Genomic DNA, 19,012 nt, shown 5'->3' with positions numbered 1-19,012 from the left:
TCATAATCATGAAATAGATCCATTTTTGGTTTGTATGATCAATAATTCCACTTCGTCTCTTGCTTCAAGAACCATACAAGTCACAGATATCAAAATACATAGAAATCAGCACATTATTGTTCAACATTCTCATCTGATTCATGCATCACATTTCCTGAGAAACCAAAGTCCTACAACTGTTCATAGAGCTGCCAAGACAAGCGTGGACTAACCAGCACTTCCAATGGATTCTCCCTCTCCACAGCAACACAATCTTCATTCAGCTCCACCAGTGCAGAAAAATCAAAACCCTGAACCAATCTAGCAAGTGTAAAGCTTGTAAGTTCCATGGCAAACGTGATTCCAGGGCACGATCTCCTCCCATAACCAAACGGGATGAACTCAAACTGCTGCCCCCTGACTTCCATTGCACGTGCATGGCCAGTCATCAAGAACCTCTCAGGCAGGAACCTGTCAGGCTCCGGCCAAAATCCAGGGTCCCTGTGCAGTTTCCACAGGTTAACAAACAGCTGCGTGCCCCTGGGAATGAGGTAGCCGGCAACACGGCATTCGTGGGCCGCCTCATGCGGTAGGGACAGGGGCAGGGGCGGATACAAGCGCAGAGTTTCTTTGATGGTGGCCTGGAGATAGAGCAAGTTGTTGAGGTCAGATTCTTGTACCCATCTTTGCTTGCCTACATTGGTCTCTATCTCTGCTTGGGCACGTTGCATGACTTGTCTGTGGTTTGTTAGTACTGAGAAGAGCCTTATCAGGTGTACGGATGTTGTGTCGAAGATGCCGAGGATGATGTTCTGCATGGATGATTAACTTATAGTGAGGCAGGGAGAACGAATAGATCTAAAAGTTGAAGGGTTTGCATGTAAATTAGATGCAATTCAAGATTTTTGCACCATTCGAAAATTAAAGGCTGCTCTCTCGCATAAGTCAAAACTAATTTATAATACTAATATATTAAATATATATATTTCTTTAGAGATTATGAAATTTATCTTTCTCAATATGATAAAATAATATCATTAGCGATTACCTAATTATTTACAAATTTATACGTTATGTTTTAGTTTTCAAGAACTAGAAATCTCCCAATTTTTTTTTTATAATAGAATATATTCCGAAATATCCTTTGTTTATATATAGTGAAAACACTAAATATTTTACTAATTCTATATTATTATTTTAGTTTATAATAGTATTAAATTCATGTGACATGTAAAAAATAAATGTAGTATACTCTTATTTTTCCCATGTATATAAATATATATCTCAAGTTACACATATAATAAAATAAAACTACTACGAATATTCTACTTGTAATATAATTTTCTAAGAAACACACTCAAAAGAAGGCAGGCTGCATGATGGTCATTTTCATTCCTATGTATAGCCACTTATTCATTTTTATCCCTAATGTTTATATATTTTTACAAATTTGGTTCTACCGTCAAATTAAGGACTAAATCTATAAAAAAAAAATATTATAAATATTAGGGATCAAAATCATGATGGAACCAAAAACGAATAATTGAGTATATATATGGACCGATAACATAATTTATCCTAACTTACCACCACAAAGGTTTTGATTATTGCTCGCCATGTAGGTGCATCAATCAAGAACTCGTCATTAACAATGGAAAACACTTCATCCATCAAGTCTTGCTCCTCTCCCTCTTCCCCTTTCATCACTCTTCTCTTCATACATTCGTCGATCCACTCCTCTATAATGCCATCAAGATCTTTCGATGCCCGTTTTATGCCCTTTATGTGCCCTTGAAGATCCATCCATCTCAACAATGGAATTGGAATCACATCAGAAACCACAAACTGCCCTGATAAGCATGCAACTTCTCTTATAATGCTTCTAAGCCTTTCTACTTCCCTTGTTTCAGCAGCATCTTCGTATCTTTTTCCAACAATCATCTTCACAACTATGTTAGAAGTCATCTCTTCAATCCAATGGCTGATCACCACTTTGGATGGCCTCACTCTTCTTGTTTCATAGTACAACTTTTTTATGGTTGTGATTGTCTCAGACTCACGAAGTTTCTTGATTGACTTGAGCGTTGAGGATGAGAAGAGTTCCAAGGAAATAAGGTTTCTCATTTCGCGACAACATGGAGTATTGTTGAAGCCAAACTGCTTGTGTGCATAGACAAGATGCTCTCCAGCACTGGATTTCGGCCTATTGGCGAAGCACTTGTCGTTGGTTGTGAAGCATTCCATGATAGCTTCTAGGCTACTCACGACCACTGCACGTTGCATGCCTAGACGTAGAGTGAAAACAGGGCCATATTTATCAGCAAGAGTGCCTAGAGTATAAGCTATGTGGTTCTGGCCACTTAGAAGATGAAGGTGGCCTATAATAGGCCAGGCCCCTCTTGGTTGTGGAGGATAAGAGCCATAATCAACATTCTTAGATATGCGAGTACTTTTCCTCCATAGATTGTAGAGCAGGGCCAAGGACAGCAGACCAGAAACTATTGCTCCCACATGCACTAAAATCAAATCCATTCTGTAGAGAAAAGAAGAGATCCAAGAAGATGATTCTGGTCCAAAACCAAGCAAAATATGAAGAAGTTTTCTTGACAAGTTTCAAGATTTATGTTGGATCCGGGACTGAGTATTGTAAACAAATCGAGACAAGCCAAACAAAGCCTAAACAAGAAATATATTTAAATTTGATTTGAAAATGGTCGTCTTATCTTACCTGTCATTCTCTACCTACGTTTCAATCAGTTTGTTTGGATTTGGAACCACTGCAGCTGTATAAATGCAGAGTATGAGTTTTGGGCAAAGGTGGTGTTAAGGGGAAATTGACTGGATGACCTAGGAATAGAAAATGACCATTAAATGCAGAACAGTAAATTTATATTTAGAGGTAAAAAATAAGGAATGGTCACTGTCCAAGTAATTTCACCCCATTTCTTCTCACAAAATCAATGGCTATATGGACTGTGTTTTTGGACTTTATTGTGAATTCCGGCCATTTTAAGTCTGCTTTTCTGTCGGTTGAATTGTGATAGAAAGTATGTATGCATTTTAATAAAACTCAAGTAGACTTGAGTTGAAACCAGACATTAGATATGCCAATGAAAACAGAAAGCAAGTGAAGAAGTGGATTAGGGATTACAAAATTCATCACAATTCACGTGGGAGAAAGAAAGTGGAACCTATGAAAAGAAAGGTTTCATCTACAGCAAAAATATGTTTATTATGAATTAATTACAAGAAATCATCGGTGGTTCCTCGTCAACATATGTAGTGTTACATGTGAGAGCTGATTCTTCGATGTTCGCTGTAAAAGGTCACACTTCTGCAGGATTGTGTTTGCTTTCCTTGGAAGACATTTTCATCGAAGATTCAGATCGATGAGCCAAATATACTTGGATCTTTTTCTGCTTCGCCTGCATGTATGAATTTTGTATTAGTTAAGGAACACAAACAAATTAAAGATGATTGCACAGATGCATTTCTGAATTCGACCATATTGAAAGCAGATGAATGACTATTCTTTTTTCTTTTAATGGTATCTTTTTTACATTATATAAGTTAAACAAGCAAACCAGTACTCAGTAACCACACAATTAAAATTGATGGGAACGCAACATGTGTGAGGGGAGGTGTGGAGAAATTTTCTTGCATTTGTGTTGATAGAATTGACAAAATAGAAGAGAAACAATTGTGTGTATGTGTGAAGTTACTGAAGTTATAATTTCGGAGTAGAAATGGCAATGAACTTGAAACAACTACAGGCAAATTGAAAGTTCTCGACGTTAAAGCAAGGAAGCTTTGACTTACAAAAAAGATGCAAGTATTTATGCGTGTAGACCAGTTCTCTGGATGCAGTGCTTTTGGTTCCAAGGGAGATTAAGGGGTAGAAACTCTTCACCTTGCTTTGCCTGCTTCAGTAATTAAAAGAAAAATTATCAATATTTTCTGCTGAATTTAAATTATAGGGAGTTGCGCTCAACAAAATCTGAGCATGTTCTTGATGGCCTATCCAAAACTTGATCACCAAAGGGCCTAATATAATTTGACAAAGAAAGAGCTTAGCCAGATTTAAATCAAGATTGAGATTGGCTGCAATACTACAACATACCACGTAGTCAATCGTACTTGTATCAAATAATGAAGCATGGGCATATCCACTTGATTCTTTGCACAGGAAGCAGTGAGCTCCTTGGATCAATAACAAGGATAGCAAATCCAACTTCTATACAGAACAAGAACCATCAAGGATTAGATGGAAGAAATAATCAATTAGAAGTACTTCTGGAAAATGCGGTTGTTGCCAGTCATCATGAATTTCATCCAGTAATCACCATTAAGGATTTACTTTTTACAAAACCAAGAGAGTGAAATCATCATGAAAGCATACCCCCTTTAACATGATATGAAAGTGGCAATATCTAAGAAGATTAAGCGCACACATTAACACACTATACCTCTGAAAGAAAAGCTATGGAAGCGTGGCTGCCAATTTTGTGCAGGCTCCAGTTGCTTTATGAAGCAGTGAAAGAAACAGTAGCAAATCTTGTTTCCTTAATCAGTTAAAATTAAACCTGACACACAACTTCAGATACTGCTCGCATAGACTGGTCACTGCCAATCTCCAAATCCCCCGGTTGATATTGGATGATCAAGTCGTTTAAACTCAAGGATGATGGCACCCATCCAAAGCTCACCATAACATCAAAAACCTTATCTAGTTCTTCTTCTTTGTATCCTATTCTCTTCAAACCGTAGGCCAAGGTACCACATGTGGTAACACTCGGTTTATACCCTTGCTCTCTTATTTTATCAAGTGATGCCAATACCCCTGAAATATCTCCATTTCCACACCATGCCCCTATCAGTATTTCACTAACCTTTCCTTTCAATACACCCTTGCCCAAAAGTTCATTCCAGACTGTAAATGCTTTTTCCAAATTTCCGTCTTCATAGAATGCATCAAGCATCAGTCTATATGCTACTTCATCAGGCTCGATACCCTTTTTTACTAAGTCCTCAAATAGGGAAAACATCTTGGATCTATCCCCTACTTTGCTATAACCATGCAAAAGGGAAGTGTAAGTCACAATTGTGGGTACTATATTTCTCCTTTGCATCTCCATAAGAAGTTGCTCTGCTTCCTTCATGTCCCCCATCTTGCTATAGTGATTGATTATAATAGTGAAGGTTACGTGATTAGGCAATATTTGCTTATCAACCATGTCTTCAACCAGCTCAAGTGCTTTAGTCAATATTCCTGACTTGCAAAACCCATCAATCAATGTGTTGAATGTAAGTATAGATGCAACACCCCTCTCAACCATTTCTTGGAATAGGGATAAAGCTTTCTCCATGTCTCCTTTCTTGCAGCATCCGTTGACAAGAGCATTGTAGACGAAACCGTCAGGTGAAACCCCACTCGATGACATTTCTTGCAACAAACGAAATGCTTCATCCAGATTTGCTGACTTGCAGTACCCATCGATCATTGCGGTAAATGTAATCTTATTTGGTATCAACCCTCTGCCAGATAGTCCAGTAAACAGTTCCTTAGCTCTCTCTATGTCACCTGATCTTAACAATCCAGCAATCAAGGCATTATAAGTGACAATGTTAGGATTTATACCCTTCTGATGCATTTCATTATGAAGCCTGAAAGCCTCTAGCATATCACCTTGCTTACAGAAACCAGATATTAATGAAGTATAAGTGTAAACATCAGGTACCAACCCCTTTTCACAGAGGTTGGAGAAAATTCTCATTGCTTCTTGCAATTTCCCATTCTTGGAAAGGCCAATTATGAGTACACTGTAAACATGCACATCTGGGAGTAGACACTGTTGTAGCATGCGACTGAAAATAGAAAAGGCCTGTGTTATGTTCCCCATTTTGCAGAGTCCGTCAATCATTGATGTATAATTATAAAGATCAGGAGCTATACCTTGATCAAGCATCTCCATGAAATAACTTTCTGCAGTCTCTATCTTACCCATCTCAATATATCCAGAAATCAAGGCCCCAAAGGTGTAGGCATTTGGCATCAATCCCCTCTCCCGCATTCCAATGAAACAAGTTCTTGCCTCTTCCATCCTCTTTGCCTTTCTAAGACCAATAATTACAGAATTATAGCAGAAAACATCAGGTACGGTGCCTTTCTGCCACATAACGTCCAAAATTCTCATTGCCTCTTCATACTTACCTTCATTGACATAACCTTTTATAATTGTCGTGTAGATCACAGCACTGGGTTTGATACCTCCTGCAATCATATTCTCCACTAAAAGATTGGCTTGTTCTAGATCGCCTGAGCGACTTAACTCATTAATTATAGCACCAAAGGTGTATGCCGAAGGTGCTAAGTTTCTTTCGTTCATCCAAACCAGAACTTCAGAAACCTTATCCAGACTACGCTCTCGACTATACCCTTCAATCAAATAATTGTATGTCTGGGTTTGTGGATTTATTCCCATTTTAGTCATCTCATGTATTAGACTTACTGCCTTCTCCATGTCACCAGCTTTGCAAAGACCATGTATGATAGCATTATATGTCACCAGATTCAATTTAATTCCACGTGCAACCATTGCATCCTTCACTTGAAAGGCCTTATCCACAGCTCCCTCTTTCATGAACCCATTTATCAAGGCAGTATAAGCAATATGATCAGGGTTTAAGCCTCTTTCACACATTTCCTCCAAAATCAACTTCGCCTCAGAAGATCTCTTGTGCTGGCAAAACCCATCTATAATTATGGTATAAGTATAATTATCAGGAGCGAGACCCTTCTCAGCCATTGTCATCTTCAGTTGCAAGGCCTCATCAAAGGCTCCACTCCCACACAACCCTCTGATGATGACATTATAAGCAATCAAGTTTGGATCACACCCGTTCTCTTCCATCTCAAAAAGAACCCTCTTGGCCTCCCTTGCATTGCCAACTTTGCAATAAGCTGTAATCACACTAACATAAGTATAGACATCGAAATCAATCTTTCTTTCCAGAATTTCCCCATACACCTTCCAAAACAGATCCATGCTATTGCATTTCAACAAATCCTTCAACAAAGAATTACAACACAATAAACTGATCCTAAAGTCCCCACCTTTAACTCCCAAAAACACAGTCACAGCCTCACTCCACATAGCCTTTTTCCTATACACATCAATCAATAGCTCAAACACCACCGTCCTCGATCTAAACCTCGAACACCCATTATAAAGATTCAAAATTGAGTCCAAAACATCAGAAACCGAAACCCGGGCATCCACCATTTTCCCCAATACATTCACAGCAGGGGCATAAAGATTAGAACTGCACAAAACCAACGCAAGAATCGAATAAGAATGAAGATTCTGAGAAGTACCCAGATGCCGATTCGACCAGTTGAAGAAATCAACGAGGCGCCTGGGGTGAACAGAAAAATTGCTTCTCTGGAGCACTGAATGGACCACATCAGCGTTTAGTCTTTGTGGGATGTGCGATGATTCCAACAAAAATTGCCAGTTATTATGCTTCAAAATCTTGTCAATCTCCGCGGCTGTGGCTTCATTTTCCGCGGGGCTGCGAGAATATTGCTGGGATTTAACAGAGATACAAAGAAGCCTAGTTTTCTTGATTAAACCTTGTTGACATCTGATGAGAATAGAAGCTTTGGGTGAGAACACTTGCACCATTTTTGTGCTTTTCTTTCTCCGAAATTATGTGAAATTTTCCATGTAACAGTGTGTGAGTGCTAGAGGCTTGCAGCCATCTGCATCTCTGGTTTGTTTTCAAGAAATTGCAATTTGCAGCAGTGTGTTGGGACTCGGGAGATGAATACAAATCAATCGGGCCCGTTCTGAGTCCATTGGGCTGAAATTGAACATCAACCTTAAATGGCTTAACTTCAATCTTTCGAACCCAATCTACAAAGACTCTTATTAACCCAGGATTCAAACTGAGTCCGAAGGGTTGAACCCGTTAGACCCGTTTTGTAATTTTTAAAATATTGAAAAATAAATATACTTTTTTAATATGAAAAAATAAATATGATTTTAAAGAATATATCATTAAAATTTTTTAATTATGAGAATATTTTAGTTTTAAAATAAGAAACTAATTATTCGTAAAATTATATATGTAAGTTTTGATTTTTGAAATAATAAAAATTATAAATATATCTGTCGCTAATTAAAGACAAATATACTCTATAGTTTATTTATGTCGTACGATTAATAAAAAGAGTGGTGAAATGCCCATAATTCCATATTATAGTTTTTTATCTTTTTCATTATTGTTTAATTTTCAATCTTATTGAATAATTTCTATAATTATCAACTGCTCCACGTGCCCACAGAGTCTGAATGTCTGGTACGATATCAAAGTCTGGAGTCTCTTCAAGTGTTCTTTCATTGATGAATTTAATAAAATAAATCATTCAAGATAGTTTTAATTTTTTTATTTAATATATTATTAAATAATTTTTTCAACAGAGCTGAATCATCTAATATTATATTTTTAGGAAAAAAAAATAATTAATTTAAATCGATCAATGTAGACGACATGGGGTACATCTTATGAAAGTCATATCAAGACATTCCCAAATACAATTACGATCTTTTGATAAGTTTTGGATTCGTTTTATTAATTTGATCATTTTTAGTATTCACGTAAAATCATACAATATGTGAAATTTTGTAAATAGTTGCCCTCATACAGTAAGTACAACTTTTGCAACCCTAGCATATTCTACAATATTCACTATTCTACTCTTACGTTCTACCTAACTTAAGCATTATTAAAATATAATCGGGATGACAATTTATTTTGCAGGCTTCCTAGACAAGAGATTCGAGACGTATTGCGCTCTTTGTGGTTGGCAAATCATTATAGAGACTTTAACTCTAGATTTCGGTACCACAATAGACTTATTATTTTTTATAGAGAAATTACATCAACACTCCTCGAGGTTAAGCCTAATTACATAAAATTTACTGCCTTCTGTAAAATTATAGATGCACCCTCTAAAAGGGTGCTAGTCTAATATACCTAAGGGGGTATTTGTGTAAGAAGTTGTACTTATAATTAAAACTACAATATCAAATAACGTACTTATAAATATACAAAAATAATAATAAGATATATACTAGAAGAAATTTGATATTTCATTATGCCCAATTGCCATGGTATTAATAATAAATAGTCGTAGCAAATAGTCATTGACCACGGCCACGTAACGGTTGTTTGCTGTAATTTTTGCGACTGTAGCTAAAATATTTGTCATGGCTAAAAAATATGGTAAACACGAGCCATAACAAACATAGTTTTCATAGTGGATAATCTAAGTTTTTGCATCAAATTTTATTTAACTATGATTAATAATAAATATTTACTACGGGCTTATCCCATAGCCGATAAAATTGTAGTCAATAATAAAACTTTTTCAATTAATATTTAAATAATTAAATCTAACTTTAAGGAGTATCGATATAATTAATTTGTCTAAAGTTTATTTCTGCACAAATATAGAGAATGGGAATGAGTTTCATAAATTTGTGCAGTTTGTGAAGGCAAGAAATAGTAGGGGAGAAATGAAAGAAGCATCAATCACACATTATTCCAATGAACTCAAACTACTTGTTATGGACCATCAAACCATTTATCACCAATCCCTCTCTACCCTTTCACAAACCACTTTTCTTATTTTTGTTTTTCAATCCTACAAAACCTCGGCCATTTTCAGCCAAACACCCCCTTGTTGAGCTACTATAATTCTTGTGATTTCATTATGAAAATAGCTATCTCATTAAGCACAATCACTTGTTGGTTTAGCCATATGAGACTATATCACTAGTGGGTGTTTGGTTACACTTATTTAAAATGTCATATAAGCTCATACATTTTATAAAACAGTTTACCGTTTATAAGATTTTTTTTTAAAAAAAAAAATTTGTTCAATTGTTCGAATAAAATAAGATAATGGAGCTTATATGATGTCAGCAATGACAAATTTGTACTTAATATGATTGAAATTGAAGGAGTTTGTTAAAATCTTAAAATTAAGTTGAAAAATCCTTATTTTTTAAAAAAGCGCTTGCAGACTCTTAAGATATTATTTTTGTTTAATACGTATGTATATTGTGTATATAGAACCTTCCCATTAATAAAGTAGATGATGTCATTCATCAGCACACGCATCATGTAGTAAATGTAAGGTCAATTACATTAACACCCCCTAAAATTATGTTTAATTACGCAAACACTCCATATACATTTTATAAAATTATAAATACACCCATCGAGGTTGTAATTATAATTACAATTCATCCCTATCAATGGCAAAATATTACATAAATATCCCATGAGGTATGTTACACTAATACTCCTTCGGGGATAGTTTTCTAATTTTGCAAAGAGCAGTGGGTATTTATATAATTAGACCTAACATCATGAACTCGATGCAATTTGTTCTGCATATAATAAGATATATAACAGAATTTGAAATAAAAAATTCAATCCACTCAGCATCAACCCGTCAGTCCCAGCAACCCACCCTACATAAACACAACCCCAGAAAAGAGCTCAAATAAAATACCCAACATAGGTGTTATATGATCTAACACATGATGAAAAAGTCCAAGCCCAAATAATAGTAGCAAAACCAAACATGGGCCTTACATTACATAATTGAGACAAACAACAATTAAATTTTTTTTCCCTTTATTTTGAATTTATATTTTAGGAAGAAAAGAGGAAGCAATTGATGGTTGATGTCATACACACACTATGATTTTTGTGAGGACAATTGGGCCCTCTTACCTAACATGAAATCTTTGGTGCAATACATAACTCTAACTGCAAAATCATCCACAAATCTTCACATGTTATGGTCCCCAATCCCATTTTGGTATATAAATTATTTCATATCTATGTATTTATATGCTACAATATTATTATTATATTATATATGGTTCATTCCAATGTGCATATTGGAAGGGGTTGTGATTTTTTGTTTGCCCATTTTTTGCTATTGATTTAAATCAAGATTAAAAAAAAATCCACATTTATAAATTCAATCAATTTCACATTTTCTTTTAATTGTATTGAGTGAAATATTAAGAGGGTGTTTGGCTGAATATATTTAAAATATTTTGTAAGCTAATACACATTTTATAAGATATTTTTAGAGATTATAAGACGTCAGATTTAATTTCAGAAATATGCTATTAAATGTTCGGACAAAATAATATATGAATCTTGTTTGTCAGTAAAAAGGCACTTTCAGCGTGAACGACTATGTTCAAACTTTAAAATTAAGTTGAAAACTCTTATACTTTTTTTTTTTTAAAAAGATTCACTTCTTAAAAAAAAATAAGAATTTTCAATTTATTTTTAGGAATTTAATAAAAAAAATTAAATTAAGTATAAATTTATCATTATCATTATTTTATAAATTTCATCATTTTTTTTGTCCAAACACTTTAAGAAATTATTATTTAAACTAAATTTTAAAATATATGAACTTATAAAACGTTTTAAATAAGTTGAGTCAGATACCCTCTAAGTTCAATTGTTTACCAACTTATTGAGAGTAGTCATATGGGGAAGGCTAACAACTAAAGTAGCCAAATTAAATGCGCCAAGTTATGAATAATAAATATTAGGATAAATTATCTCGATACTCCTTAAGGTTTGGATTAATTACATAAATGTCTTATATTATTTATAAAAATTAAAAATGCACCCCTTGAAATTATAATTGTAATTACAAATACATTCTCTATTCAGAGACGAAATCTCACACAAACACCCTTTGAAATACATTACACTAACACCCGTTAGAAAATGTAACTATAATTTTACAAAGAACAAAAATATTTATATGATTAGACCCAATATCAGAATGTGTCTTGTAATTTACTCTAAACACCATTAGGAAAAAAAAAATATTATTGACTACAATATTAATGGTTATGGCTAAAAACCCTAGTAAATAACTATATAATATCAATCATAATTAAAAAAATCTATGCAAAAAAATTAATTTTTTCACCATGAAAAAATTATTTGTCATAGCTAAAAGACATGATAAAAACATTTGTCATAGTAATATTTTAGCTATCATCGTAAAAATTTCTACCAACAACTACTGTCTGACCGTAGTCAATAACTTTTTATTATATTATTTATTATTAATTATAATAATTAATTATAATTAAATATTATATTTGTTGTGACGTAGTATTAAGATCATTCGCCCACACCCCAAGATTTATTGTAAAAAACACAGTTAGAGTGAATATATTTTGGCCCGATTTGAGATGGAATGATGTGGTAATGATGTAGACCTACAATGCATGCTCAAACAGATCACACTTTGAATGTTTGATTGCTTGTCACCTCCGGAAATTTGCACCTCAAACATGTTTTTCATGAGCCCTAATTAGTTGGTAATAACGTATTTTGTTTCAATGCTAGAGTTGAAATTTTAAAACTCTTGAATTTGTATATGATTTAGTATAAGTTTTTAAGTTTGAGTTCAATATAAGGGCGTTCGTTCGATAAATTGAATTAAAATATAGTACACTGAGATAGAGTATTGAATATCAGATTGAAGTGTTCGATTTAGCTTAGTAAAAATAAAATAAAAATTCAATTAGATTTAATTTTTTACGAATTAACTGAAATTTTGTAAAAAGAAAATCCTATGACTAAAAAAAATATAATACGAATATTATATATTATATGATAAATATATATATTTAAAAAATTTGGTATTCAGTACGATTCGGTATAATACCAACATAAAAAATTCAAATTGTATTGAACAGTGAATTTTCCAAAAAATGATTCTTGAATATTGAATCAAAAATGCTACGACATTTTATCCAACGGGTCAAATGTGCTGAGCCCATAAACTTTGAAACCAAAATGCAATTTTCTCTATCGTATGGGACCAAAAGTGTAATTATTCTCCAGAGCTGGTTGAGATATTATCTAAGCCCGATCATCATAATCCCAACCAACTTGCAGGCGCATTAAACCTATTTTCTAGTACATCAACTATTACGAGCATGTTTGCAAGAGCTTTGAAAAGCTATATTTCTGATTCTGGTTTAAACAAAATACTTTTGATGTGTTTGGGATGACAACTTTTGTATCCGACACTATTTCAAAAAAATAGTTTCGATTCTGCTACAATTTTCAACTTTTTACACAAAAATCACTTTTTAAAAATTCAAAAATTTTCCGCAAACATTCCCGTATTCACTATAATCCCAACCAACTCACAAATACATTAAAACTATCCTCGAGTATATTAATTATTACGAATCAGTCATTATCTGTACATAATACACTTAAATAAAATAATAAACTCTATATTTTTTAGTAAAATTCGAACTCACAACAATCACGTGGAAAACGAAGGGCTCTCAACCACTATGGTAGCGATAAACTATACAAACGGTCCAACACATTTTGTGATAAGGAGTGATACTGTGTCTAAGTTTGTTGTCCAAAGTACATAACGCATAGAGAGATGGGACAAGGCTGAGGTACAATGCATTATTGCTTGTACCCTGCAGAATTAGTGCAGTGGGGATGGGACTTTGGGGGTGGGGGTTTGTAGGGAAGTTGAATTTTGTGTCGACTCCTACGGAATGTGTGGAAATTTATTTGTTTTATTTTGTATAAATTATTATAATTTATTTATTATTGTTAATTGTATTGATGTATTAATTGAATTGAAGTATTACTATCGGGACCAATTATTATAATAAATACCGTGATTAGTAAAAGAAAACAAAAAACAAAGGGGAAGTGTGGATCTTTATATTCGAAAAACAACATCAGCGTAATGATGAGAAGTCGCTACAACATTTCGCGAAACAAGTGACACGTTTCGAGTTATGCAAGAGAGACCAAAGTTTAATTCGTTTGCTTTACATTTGTTTTTCTTGGGTTAATTTACTCAGTAAGAATATTAATTGGTTGGGTGTTTACAGTTTGCTAAATCAAATCCCGAAACAAAAAATTTGGTACATACTAAAATCAAGTCAAAAGTTTTGGTTCAGGATTCAATTTTTATTTCCTTGGAAAGTTACGAAATGTACATTGACTAAAATATCCTTAAGCGTAGTTATTCTTAAACAAAATGACGTTTCTTTAAATTCTTCTATTGATAATAAAATTAAGAAATTGTTTAAAAATATCCGTCAATCAATTATTTCTTCACATAAGTAAGGGTAAATTAAATTTAATTTGTCATCAAAACTATGTTTACTTTTACACTTTGTCATTTAATTTTTTTTTATATATCAATTTATTATTTCAACTTTGTGATTTTTGCACTTTGTTATAAATATTACGAATAACGAAATCCCCAAGGATCTTCGTAATTAATTTATTACAACCCACTTGATGAAATTGAGGAGAAAAAAAAATATGAATAATATATATTATAATAACAACTTGAATTTGATATTTTGGGTCATCTAAATAAAATAAAATTAAGTAAAATTATCAAAGAAAGGAAGACAAGAAAACCCTAGACTGACCATACCTGCAGGATACATGACCCATGTGGTTTGCCTCTCTCATTATCTTACTCATCTACAAAATTGAGTATTCTTTCCTTATTCAATATAGTCAATTTCAATTAAATTTAACCTAATGTCCATTATTATAAAATGTTTTTTATAATCATAAATTTTAAAAAAGAAGCATGTTTTTTTTAATTATAACTATTTATTATAATAAAAGTTAAAATATATATATATATAATAATTACTAATTAATCATGATTACGCCATGACTATAAGTCGTCGTTGTTGCAGGTAGAGTCGAAATATTAACCTTAGTTAAAAGTCATGATAATTATTACAGTCATAACTATAGGTATCGTACGGCACTGGTAGAGAATGCCTGTTCACCCTGATTTATAGGTCGTAGTTATATACAATGTAGGAAATTAATTTGTTATTTAGTATAATTAAGTTAAAAGTTTTAATAAATTCGATTCTACGAACCACTTTCTCGAAGACACAGTTCGTCCCATTTAATGATTATTATAAAATAAATGTGATAGCGAGTCGGGCCACCAACCAGCACCACCAACGTGTATACGGAATTTCTTCAATGGAAGAAAATAATTAATAGACTAAGTAAATTAAATATTTTACATTTTAATATGACTAACTATTTCATTACTCATAATAATTCTGGAAGAGTATATTTCAAAAAATAAAAATTAGAAACTAATTAGTTCCTCAAACTTGAACAATCACACAATTATTAAGAAGAGGACTTCAACCCAATTAATTAACAAACACTTAATTGACTAACATCTCACACATACTACCAAAATTAACTCATTAATCATCATAATTAACTCTAGGCCGGTTGCATCGACACCTACCGATAACTTCATTAGCAAAAACAAAAAATAAATTAAAGAAGCCGGTGGGAAAATTAATTCTTAATTAATTAGCATTACCAAGACTTTGATTAATCACTTAAGTCTATGTACATAATTAATTTTTTTATTTAGGTCTCATTAAGAAAATATATATACATATAATAATTATTTTTTTCTAACAGTCGGCGAGCGTTGATCCACGAAAAAGTCATGGGTTGGGGCCGAAGAAAAGCATATGATACCACAATGTTTTGGACACGTAAATGTGGCCGATTTTATTAAAAAAATTTAGAGGTAATATATATATATTTTTTTAATAGTATGTTATTTTAGATTATCTTATGAGGAGGGTGTGGTCTAATTTTGTGGAGATGAAGAATTTAATTTTGAAGTATAATAAAGTTTAAGTATAGCTCTCAACCACTGTTCTCTTTATAAGTGAGTAAAATATGTATGTATTGAAGTATGACATGTGGAAAATGTGACACTTGGTTGGTTTTCTTACTATAATACATATGTTTTTTTTTCAATTGTACAATGTTGTCTATGAACTTTATTATTGGTAGACAACTTTTGAAGTCAATTTTTGACAACCAACCCTACCCTCCCAAAGGAAACAAAACATTAAAACAAAATATCAAAATATTTTGACCAAATTACAACTCTTATTATAATGTAATTTTGATGGAATTCAGTCCCAAAATAATTGTTGGAAAAGGGATCAAACTGTTCAAAAATTGCATTTGCGCTCGAAACGTGGGTTGGATCAATCCAATCGCATGGCCAAATGAGCACATAAATTTTTTAAATGATATTATACTGACTATAGATCAAAGGACGTATTTTTTTGTTTTTCAACTTTCTATATATAATATATATACATTTATATATATAATATAAAATAGACATGATTTGATAATTATTAGTAATTTTTGTCTCTTAAAAATACAACATTAAGCATAAAATATTATGAAAATATATATAAATATATATGACTTGACAATGAACAGTGATTTTTGTCTCACAAATCCCAACATTAAACCTACACCACTTATTTTAAAATATTTTAAATTACCCTAAAACACAAATCCAAACATATCATCTATTTCCAACACACATTTATTTATCTCTATTTTTCTCTCTCTATCTTCAAAACACAAAACAAAACATTCAAATTACAAATCCAAACACAATGTAAGAGTTTGAAACTTTTGAACAACCATAGTTAGAGAAAATCAAACATTTCAAAACTAATTATTTAATAACTAAGCCAAACTCACCCTTAATAATTTGGTAGAAATTCAACTGCAGGTCCCCAATTAGGTCACATGAAATTGCAATTGTCAAATCAGAAAATTAGGGTATATGTACATCATCATCACTTGCTACTAATGATTAAAGAACATAGAAAGAGCTGACCCTGAAAAGTATGATAAGCTACTTAAGTCAGTCTCCAATCACAGTGTTCACATATGTCATTCAATTTCTTACACTAGATCAAGATTTATTTTTTTTTTAAAAAAAAAATTCAATTCATATATTGCCTGCTAGTAAAATAATATTAATATATTTCACAACTACCCTTTTTTTTAATTAATTTCGTCTGTGTCTAAGCGGGGTGTTTGATATAAATACTACAAGTATTTGTTTGTTAGTCTTTCGTACTTGAATTATTTTTATTTTTTATTTTATAAAATTAACTTTTTGGTAAAATTAACAGAAAAAGAAAATCATAAAATAAATATATTCAACCAAAATTATTATCGACAGAATAATGAAATTAATTCAGGGGTTATAATTGTAAAATTTTGCATATCTGTAATTATAATTATAACTTTAAATTTGTTGATTTTAATTTTTAAAAAAAATGTGAAATAATCCCAAAAAAAATTTACAGTTTCTCGACATTAATCACTTTAGAACATCGTAAATCATTCAAAAAAAAGCAAAGGATGGAGTAAAAAAGAGGGTCGATCTTACTTGGTTGAAAATTATTATTCTCTTTTAAATAATTAAATGATTTCCAGATCTTGATTATAATGGAAAAATATTCATCAATTAAGAAATGAATGATGTTCTTGATTCCCACTTTCTAACATATATATCTTGGAAGGATATTGCTTTAGTTTGAATGCAAGGCAGCTGAGGTGATAAGATTGTTTAATACCAAAAACAAAATAGGTTATGTTTGTGGGTGATTGTAAGAAAAGGAGATGCTAATCCTACTTATTACAACCTACATTTAAAGGGACAAACAAGTGGACTCCCATTACGTTGAATAAAGTGATCATAAGAGCCCTCAAAGGATGTCCGTATTATAGCTGCCATATTTATCCCATCATCAATACTTTTTTTATTTTTAGTAAAGCCCCACTCCCTCCCAACTGTTTTTCCCTTTAAATTACAAAGAAAGAAAGATGATTGGTGTATATAAATGTTTGGGAATTTGTTTGTCCTAATGAAGATTTACGTGTTTTGGAGAATTATTGTATGCTTGTGGTTGATTAAAATTGATTTTTTTTTTTGAGATAGTTTTTGTGTGAATCGTTGAAAAAGGTGGATTTTTAGCTATTTATCATGATGCTTGTAAAGTTTTGAGATTAATCCTGTCCCAAAAATGGATGATGATATGGGTAAAAGTTGCAAAATTTTGGATGTGAGTGATGGGCTATGATGTAATGTTGGGTCAGATTTTGCACTCGAATAATAACGATCTTCCGGGAATGTAATCATCGAAGTTCCTGCGGAACATCTCGTATTGTGATTGGTGTCGAATTCAGCGGGGACTGACAGTCAGGACAATTTCTGCACTGGTTCAAGATTTGTCTGATTAGCACTGGCTCCAAATGTCAAGAAGAAACCTAGTTCTTGCACCTATGAAGCAATTAGGTGTAATCGATCGAGTAAGCACAATGTAGACCCTATGTTATCCAACCAAAAGTATTATCGACAGAACAAGTATATTAATATAATCATCCAAAATATCGTGCAAATTGAAGTCGAAATATTACCTACCAATATGGCCTTAAATGAAATACTGCATTAAATGAGCTCATTTTTTTTATAAAAAAAAATGAATAATTTTGGATCCGACTATCACAACAGACCATGACAAGCCCCTAACATCAAATGTCTTTGCAAGGATACTTACAGATTACTTATCAACATAACTTTTAATAAGTAAAAAAAAAAAAATTGAATCATCAGCCATTTGATTAAAAGTAACCCGTTCTTACCAATTGAAATATCAAATATTTTCCACCGTACAAGTTCGAGCACATTGATTTCCTTGCCATTTCCCACTTCCTAAATAGCTTCCTACCACCTATTCAACATGCCCATCACCTATCCTATGCTATGCATGCAATGTCTGTCATTTACCCCGATTCCTCTTAAAATAGTCTTTGAGTTAAAACATCATATCCATCAATCAAAAGATTGTTATTCTATTTTGACAACAATTTTCTATCTGCATTAAAATTTACTAATATAAATATCAGTATTTAAAATTATAGCATCAAAACATACGAAAAATTCCAAATCAAGTATAGTCGAACCAAATCAATCACATAACAAGTGTGGTATACTTATCATGTAATTAATCACTTTCCTTAAACTATACAT

General features: G+C 32.5%; 2 protein-coding genes across 5 annotated transcripts; both read right to left on the bottom strand.

Annotated features, from left to right (window-relative positions):
* LOC105158220 (cytochrome P450 82C4-like) lies at positions 28 to 2,640 on the bottom strand. Its single transcript, XM_011074889.2, has 2 exons — positions 1,567 to 2,640; positions 28 to 791 (listed from the first exon to the last, which is right to left on the bottom strand). The coding sequence occupies exons 1-2, from the start codon at positions 2,509 to 2,511 to the stop codon at positions 171 to 173; spliced, it is 1,566 nt and encodes a 521-aa protein (XP_011073191.1). The 5' UTR covers positions 2,512 to 2,640; the 3' UTR covers positions 28 to 170.
* On the bottom strand, positions 3,120 to 7,766 carry LOC105158219 (pentatricopeptide repeat-containing protein At5g61990, mitochondrial). Of its 4 annotated transcripts, none has more exons than XM_011074888.2 (4): positions 4,446 to 7,766; positions 4,100 to 4,213; positions 3,799 to 3,902; positions 3,120 to 3,404 (listed from the first exon to the last, which is right to left on the bottom strand). In XM_011074888.2, exon 1 carries the CDS (start codon positions 7,662 to 7,664, stop codon positions 4,557 to 4,559), a length of 3,108 nt encoding a protein of 1,035 aa, XP_011073190.1. In that variant the 5' UTR covers positions 7,665 to 7,766; the 3' UTR covers positions 3,120 to 3,404; positions 3,799 to 3,902; positions 4,100 to 4,213; positions 4,446 to 4,556. The 4 variants fall into 4 exon arrangements, with proteins under 4 accessions (XP_011073190.1, XP_020548519.1, XP_020548520.1 ...); XM_020692860.1 differs by having other exon boundaries at positions 3,799 to 3,899; XM_020692861.1 differs by having other exon boundaries at positions 4,100 to 4,210.

Source organism: Sesamum indicum, linkage group LG3, assembly GCF_000512975.1.
Source record: "Sesamum indicum cultivar Zhongzhi No. 13 linkage group LG3, S_indicum_v1.0, whole genome shotgun sequence".
In the NCBI taxonomy this organism is placed as follows: domain Eukaryota; kingdom Viridiplantae; phylum Streptophyta; class Magnoliopsida; order Lamiales; family Pedaliaceae; genus Sesamum; species Sesamum indicum.
Note: the sequence above shows the minus strand (reverse complement) of the source record. Positions and strands in the feature narration are given on the sequence as shown.